Raw genomic sequence first — 8,193 nt, forward strand, 5'->3', positions numbered from 1 at the left:
CTGCTTCACATCTTCTGTCCCCCTCTCTGTCTGCCCCTCCCCAGCTCACACATGGATGTGCACTCGCTCTCTCTCTCTCTCTCTCTCAAACACAAATAAAAACATTAAAAAAATAAAAGATGAGAATCTCCTGAGAAGAACAGAATTTGGCTTTTTGTTTGGACAAGTTAAGTATCAGTTGTCTATTAGACATCCAAGCAGATCTGTAGACAGCGCAGATCAAATGCAGGTCTGTGGTCCAAGCTGGAGATGTCAATCTAGGCCGTATCAGCATAGATGGCATTTAAAACCATGAAACTTAATGAGATTACCAAGGAGATTGGGGCATGCAGAAAAAAATAAGTCAAAGGATCGAGCTCCCAATATTTCATGGTAGGACCAGTGAAGGAGACTGAAGCAGAGTGGCCAAAGGGGAAAATCAGAGGACTAGAGGATCTGGGAAGCAAAGTGGACAAAATGTTTCAAGGAAGAGGGAGGGCTTGATTGTGCCAGATGCCGCTAATGTGTTACATTAGACGAGTACTAACAATTGGGCTTACCACTGTGGCCCTTAGGTCACCTTGGTCAGAGAAATTTTGGTAGAGTGGAGAAAAATAAAGCAAGCAAGAGAGCAAGGAAAAACTGAATAGAGTTTCAAGAAAGAACAAGAAAAAAGAAATTGAAGATAGCGATAGAGTCAACTCCCCCAAGGAGTTTTGAGTAGAGAAATGGGGTGCGAGGTAGCAGCAGAAGAAGTGGAGTGAGGAAAGGGATTTTTTTGAGAGAGAGAGAGAGAGAGAAAGCATGAGTGAGTGAGGGGCAGAGGGAGAGAGAGAGAGAGAGAGTGGAGTGCAGAGCATAGAGTGGGACTCAAACTCATCTGAAGTGGGACTTGAGCTCACGTGATGTGGGGCCCGGACTCACAAACCGTGAGATCATGACCTGAGCCGAAGTTGGATGCTTAACCGACTGAGCCACCCAAGTGCCCCTTTTTTTCTTTTTCTTTTTCTTTTTCTTTTTCTTTTTCTTTTTCTTTTTCTTTTTCTTCTTCTTCTTCTTCTTCTTCTTCTTCTTCTTCTTCTTCTTCTTCTTTTTGAAAGGGATTTTTTTTTTAAGGTAGAAGATTTTTTTTTTTTTTAAGGTGGAAGAATAACAGTATGTTCATGTACTGATGGGAATGATCTGGAAGTTTCATCTATAAAACAGGTTAGATATTAAAATCGATCTCCTAGTAGCTAAGAGGATTCAATACAACAGTGCCTGTTGTGGAGTAAGTGCTCAGCAGGTGCTCGGTGTTACTGCTAGAAATCACAGTCCATGTCCTCCAGACAAGGAAGAGAAAGACACACACACAGCAGCCTGCAATCCAGTGTGACAGGTGCTTCTGGTGACACACATGGGCCGCTACAGAAGAAGAAAGGAAGAGCCATGGGAGGTGGATCTGGGTGTTGGGATGCAATTAATATAAGTAGGAAAATAGTGGCAGTAACAGAAGGGGGCAAGAGGGAAACCCGAGCTGCCTGAGAGTAAATGGGTTGAGGGTTTAATCTCATGTGTTCTTTTGCTTTTAGTCTGATCTTCCCTGGCGTCCGCCTGGCCTCCGATAGCCAATTCAGTGATTTTCTGGATGGCCTTGGCCCTGCCCAGCTAGTGGGGCGTCAGACTCTGGCTACACCTGCAATGGGTAAGAATTTCTGTCTTGTGATTTTATTGATTCTCTTCTGGATTATTGAAAATTACATTCTCTGATTTCATAGAATCTCGAACAGTATTGTCAACAGGAATAAGTATTTTTATTTTACCAATAAAAATTTTTAACCAATTTTTCCACTTCATTTAAATATGCTTTTTAAAGTAAGATAACATCGGGGCACCTGAGTGGCTCAGTCAGTTAAGCGTCCGACTTCGGCTCAGGTCGCGATCTCACAGTTCGTGAGTTTGAGCCCGCGTTGGGCTCTGGGCTGACAGCTCAGAGCCTGGAACCCGCTTCAGATTCTGTGTCTCCATCTGTCTGCACCTCTGCTGCTTGCCCTCTGTCTCTCACATTGTCTCAAAAATAAATACACATTAAAAAATAGAAAATAAAAAAATAAAGTAAGATATCATTGATACATTTTTAAATATAGTTGAATTTTAGAAACTATATGGGAAATGATGGAATGATCTAAAACCAAGGTCTTTGGACACAAGCATTTTTCTTACTGCATTTGTACACTAAGGCCTGTCTGTTTCTTCCTCATATGCCATTAGGTGACATTCAGGTAGGAATGATGGACAAAAAGGGACAATTGGAGGTGGAAATCATTCGGGCTCGTGGCCTTGTTGTAAAACCAGGTTCCAAGACACTGCCAGGTAATAAAAGAAGACATGCTTCTATTATTTGCAATCCATTACTTTTCAATTCAGAGACTTTGTTTTTGATTAGATGCTGAAAACCTGGTTTTCAGATAATTAAGGATACTAATAATAAGGGAGTCTGTTATCTGTAGTACTCTGTGTGTTGATCCTAAGTGAGCATTCGATTAGAGTGGTCTGGTAGGGCTAATATACGTTGTTAAATAAATACATATGTAGTAGAAACCATTGCAAAATAAAAACTACCACACTTAGATAATTTATTTTGTACAACATGTACATAAGAAGTTCTTTTTCTGATTAGCTGATATTTTGTGTCATTCTTTACTTTATCTGGAGCTTCAAAATTCTCCTTACGAATTCTTAAAGTCCTGAAATTAGAGTAAACACAGATACAGGTTGCCAAAGTAGCAAAAGCCTTTGTATATAGGACATTCTAATTAGAAAACTTTTACTTTCTGTATTGTACAAAGAAAGAGAGGCACCACTGTCAGTTTTTATTGTGCTGTCACGTATTTCATACTGAAATGTCATCATCTAAGGTGCTTGGGGCCGTGAAAAATGACACAGACTCCAGATACATCGTGCAGAGATGTACAGAGCATGAGATCTGTTATGTAGAACAATTAGTAAAGATTCTGAAACTTGGTTTCTCACCTCAGCACCTCCACTGATTGAATTGTAATTTTGAATTTCTTGACTTTCCTTCCTATCCTTCCAGAAATTCTAAATTATAATGTGTATTACCTATTGTACAACCTTGCAGGAGCGATTAAGTCAATTGTGTTTATAAAAGTCTTGGAGCTAGTCAACCCACTCTGCTATAAAGAATATCATAATTTGTACGTGCATGAAAATGCTTTTTTTTTTAATTTTTTATAATTTTTTAAAAATTTTTTAAATGTTTATTTTTGACAGAGAGAGAGAGACAGAGAGAGAGAATGAGCAGGGGAGGGGCAGAGAGAGAGAGAGAGAAAGAGAGGGAGAGAGACAGAATCCAAAGCAGGCTCCAGGCTCTGAGCTGTCAGCAGAGTCTGACATGGGGCTCGAACTCACAGACTGTGAGATCATGACCTGAGCCGAAGTCGGACGCTCAACCAACTGAGCCACCCAGGTGCCCCTGAAAATGCTTTTATGAAGAGTCAGACACATCTCAAGCCATGGAATTCATAATTAGTTGCCTCTTCCCAGCTAATGTGAACATATCACACCAAGCCCCACCGCTATCTTGTACCCACACCACCATCAATAAATAAATCTTTTGGGGCATCTGGGTGGCTCAGTCGGTTGTGTCAGACTTCGGCTCAGGTCATGATCTTATGGTCCGTGAGTTCGAGCCCCGCCTCGGGCTCTGTGCTGACACCTCAGAGCCTGGAGCCTGCTTCAGATTCTGTGTGTCTCCCTCTCTCTCTGCCCCTCCCCTGTTCATGCTCTGTCTCTCTCTGTCGAAAATAAATAAACATTAACCAAAAAATAAAAACAAACAAACAAACCCCTTGGAATAATAAATAAATGATTTTTATTTATAAAATTTATATTATATTATTATATAAACTATAGTATTTATATTATAATTTATTTCTAAAACAATATATAGCTTCTAGCACATTTAGTTAGATTTAAGTCCTGACAGATGAAAGACTGAACAAGACGTCTCTCCTGAATATTGTTAGGGACTAGAAGCAGTTCACCTTATTTAATACAGTGTTTAAATCTATGTAACCACTTGACGGTATAATAGTAACAACTCAGAGTAGCCTCTGAGTTAATATTGCCTAAAACTACTTGAATGGCAGTTTTATAATAAATAAGTAAGTAAATAAATAAATAAACAAACAAACAAACACCTATTCTTTATCTAATGATTTTGACACAGTGTGGAAAGACTGGTGACTTTTGATTGCTGGCTCTTTCAGCCTAAAATTAAGCTGTTGTAGATGTCACGTGCAAGTTGAGTATTTCATAACCATGGCTCATCGCTTAACTCTCCCCTCTATGTTTTCTTTCTCAAGCACCATATGTAAAGGTGTATCTGTTAGATAATGGAGTCTGCATAGCCAAAAAGAAAACAAAGGTGGCAAGAAAAACGCTGGAACCCCTTTACCAGCAGCTATTATCTTTTGAAGAAAGTCCCCAAGGGAAGGTTTTACAGGTATTTACTGAATTGTTTATCCCCTACATAAGAAAGTATTTTCATGGAGTCAAACCTTGCACCCCCATATCTTCTTATTGCCTTCTTTTCGGTTGCCCACACTCGAAATTCTCGGAAGCGTCACAAGAGTGGCTGGTGCTATAAAGCCACAGATGCTGTTGTTTCTTTCACAGTGAACTAGAGACTTGCAAAGCCCCATCATACACAGACTCCGATCTCCCTGGACTGCTTATGATCGTAACACTCGAGTACACTTGTCCTCATGTACCTTTGGGTTCTAGTAGTTAAAAACAACTATCCCAGCAATTAAAATACAACTGTTTAACTTAACGTTTGATATCCGCACATTAACTCAATGTATTTTAGTTTACAAGTTTTCACGTACATAGTTATACTGACATTACTCTCCTTTGTATTTTGCCAACAGATCATTGTCTGGGGAGATTATGGCCGCATGGATCACAAATCCTTTATGGGAGTGGCCCAGATACTTTTAGATGAACTGGAGCTATCCAATATGGTGATTGGATGGTTCAAACTTTTCCCTCCTTCCTCCCTAGTAGATCCAACCTTGGCCCCTCTGACAAGAAGAGCTTCCCAATCATCTCTGGAAAGTTCAACCGGACCTTCTTACTCTCGTTCATAGCAGCTGTAAAACTGTTGTCATAGCAACCAGCGTTACAAAAAAATAAAAAAAAAATCACAGGTCGCAAACCCTGGTAACACTGCATGCTTAATGTTGTGTCTTCTGAGCCTGTTTCTAGGGATACAAAGCGATCCTGTGTTCTCAGAGGAAGTTGCACACATTGTGCCCTAAAGATGGCCCTCAGGTGAAAGAGCAGTTATGAAGAACTATCAGGTTTGGAGTTCAATAACACTCGAGTTTTGGTCCAATCTGAAGCCATGGATTAATCTCAAAGAATCAGTCAGTTTCATGCAACAAAAGCCCTTTTCAATGGCACCTTTATATTTTTATCGTTCCTTTTTCTTCATTTCTCTGACCCCAAAGCCCTGTTACGCCACAGAAATGGAGCTATACAGTCATTAAGCCATGTTACAAGTCAAGGAGTGAAGTCCTAGGAAGCATCAGGTGAAAAGCAAGAGACCAAAGAAGTGGTCCGGGACAGACGTCAGCCCTCCTCTGGAGCGTGACCAGCAGCGGCCAGTCCTGCGTGAACAGTGGCAGACTCAGAGCTCCGGCAGGCACGCCATTCACTAATGCCACGATGTGTTGGACTCTGAAAAACAAAATTCTGTGGCTACACTGTACTGAATGAAATTAAACTTTTTTTGCATGGACACAGATTAGCTGAATACTTAAATTATTTTCTTGGGGCTGCAACTTGCAAAAAAAAAAAAAGAATAAAAATCAGCCATTTTCAACAATTTATATTATTTTTAAAAGTAAATTTCACTATTGCATGGTTTTAAAAAGGGGAGAGAACGCAACGGGGTGGTACAAAGAGACACCATGTTTATTCTTTAAACTGATCATAGTCTGTGTTTTGGCAGACATTACAAATGAGAATACTTTCTAGAAGATACTTAAAATTCTCTTTATGTGACAAATAAGCATAATATATTCAATTGATTTCCATGTTAAATATACAAATCTTATGAAGTTCAATATGTGCAAATTGTTCGCATCTTTCTTCCTCTTCTCTGTCTTACTTTTCCTCTTCGCTCTTTTAATCTTTTGTTTTCTTTCTCCCTACCAGAGTGATTATGCTAAAAGATTACAAGTTTTTGACCTGATACTCCTTACACCCCATGTTTGATTCAGAGCTATAGATGCTTCTGAATTTATGAATTTCTCAAGGGGGGGGGGAAAAAACTAAGAGCTTTCTTTATTTCCAGCATGTTGAAAAGGATTTTGCAACATGATTTGGGAGTACATTAAAGTAAGTCAGCATGTATTTGATAAAGAAGATATTTGAACTTTTGCAGTTTATTGTACAGTGCATGGTACTTTTATTTTCACCTTCAAAGTTCAGTTTACAGGAAAACCCTACAATCATGTGGCCATTGTAATGTCTAATAAATTTGTTTTTAGCACCAGCATTATTCATACAGGGGTTAAAGTATTATTTCTAGAAGGTCTTAGGTTTTGTTTTTTAATTAATTAAAGCAATTTCTTTAGCCAATTTCCATTTACTATGTGAATAGAAACACTGCTAAAAATTTGGAGCCTGAAACACAGGGCTGTTTATTAATTCATTTTTCTGTAGTAAAATACAATTTTTCACAAATTATATTTCTAAAGAAATATAGTAAACATAAATATGCAACAGATAATTTTAAAGCTCCAATTTTTAGGTGACTCGAAGAAAGTCAATCTGCCGATTAATAGTTCTTTCACGCCATCACCAAAAGTCTACACCACAAATCCCCTAAGGTCAAACCCCTGCCTTTGGTTTTACAGACAGTTATTACCATTGGGTGGTGCTGCAAGGTCGAATTTCTCTTAAGTTTCCCTATTGAGAGGAGAAGTCACTGGTTAACGTTAACAAACCACCCACACTTTCTGTTTCTTTATGTACACTTTGATAATGCATTCTTACAGGTCGATTTCAATTTCTTACAGCAACTTTTGAAATCCACATACATACCAGTTAAGGCCATGCACAAAAATTGCTTTCTTCTTCTTCTTCTTCTTTTTTTTTTTTTTTTTCCTTTCTAAATTCCATGCTGACCATTAAAAACTATCATGCTTGATATGGTGCAAAAGTTAAAATGAGTATCACTAAAAATGCCTTCTCTTTATGTGGTGCAATATGAAATACACCGAGACTGTGTCTTGACATTCTGAGATCTACGATGGACCCAGGTAAAGTTGTTAAAAGAACGAATAAAACTTTATGGAAATAATTTAGACACTTGTGTACCAGCAGCAATTGATTTAATAGACCTATAGTGTCTACACTCTCCCGTAGAATAAACGTTTACCATTTTCCTGATACTAAGATGCAGTCACGTAATCTTTTGTGCATATTCCTATATAAATTATTTCTAATTTTAATAAGAAGGACATGACTGTATGGGATATTTGTACATACTTGTCATTATGCAGTATTTATTTAAAAGTTGGTGTATTTTTTTTTTTTTTTTTTAATTTTCACATGTCTGCACCTCGACTTGTGGTTTAGTCATGTAAATAGCACTATTCCAGTGACCATTGCTGCCCTGTACATAGTATGTTTTCAAAGTAAAGGGAATTCCAGTTGGGAAAAAAAAAAAAAAAAAAAAGGGCAGATTAGTCCTGTAATGAACACCAACTAATGTAAATCAAATTCATTCTGGTGATGGTATTTAACACTTTAAATAAAACATTTTCTTTACAGACGTTGTATGCACGGCTTTCTCTGGCTTCCCTTCTCCCCATCCCCAAGCCTGGTGCAGCTTTCCCTGAACTCATGCATCATTTCAAGACAACAAAATAATTTTATTTTCCTTCTCCGTGCCAGAAACAGATTGCTGGTCTTAGCAAATAGCCCTCAGTAGAGCATGTTTCCAAAGAGCCAAAGGATTTCTGCTCACATCATTAAAAAGTTGCTGCTTTAAAAAAAACAAACAAAACATTGTTATTCTATGGTGGGGGAAAGGTGGTTGTTACAGACTGAAGTGCTTTCTGGTTAAATGACTCAGCTCACAGAGTCTGTGAATAAACTGAGATTTCTGAGTCAGCGTCACCTCCACGGATGGCAGAG

General features: G+C 38.5%; 1 protein-coding gene across 50 annotated transcripts in view; it reads left to right on the top strand.

The window, feature by feature from the left end:
• The window catches only part of RIMS2 (regulating synaptic membrane exocytosis 2), a 601,231-nt gene extending 593,405 nt beyond the window's left edge, over nucleotides 1–7,826 (top strand). For all 50 annotated transcript variants that reach the window (XM_053896431.1, XM_053896433.1, XM_053896465.1 and 47 more), the window contains 4 exons: nucleotides 1,551–1,663; nucleotides 2,230–2,331; nucleotides 4,347–4,486; nucleotides 4,914–7,826. In XM_053896431.1, coding sequence (XP_053752406.1) covers nucleotides 1,551–1,663; nucleotides 2,230–2,331; nucleotides 4,347–4,486; nucleotides 4,914–5,132 — 574 coding nt within the window. In that variant the 3' untranslated portion in view covers nucleotides 5,133–7,826. The remainder of the gene's footprint in view (nucleotides 1–1,550; nucleotides 1,664–2,229; nucleotides 2,332–4,346; nucleotides 4,487–4,913) is intronic.
• The last annotated feature ends 367 nt before the right edge of the window (nucleotides 7,827–8,193 follow it).

The sequence above is a fragment of the Panthera pardus genome, unplaced genomic scaffold (genome assembly GCF_024362965.1).
Source record: "Panthera pardus isolate Hobbes unplaced genomic scaffold, ASM2436296v1 HiC_scaffold_7, whole genome shotgun sequence".
NCBI classification, from domain to species: Eukaryota; Metazoa; Chordata; class Mammalia; order Carnivora; family Felidae; genus Panthera; species Panthera pardus.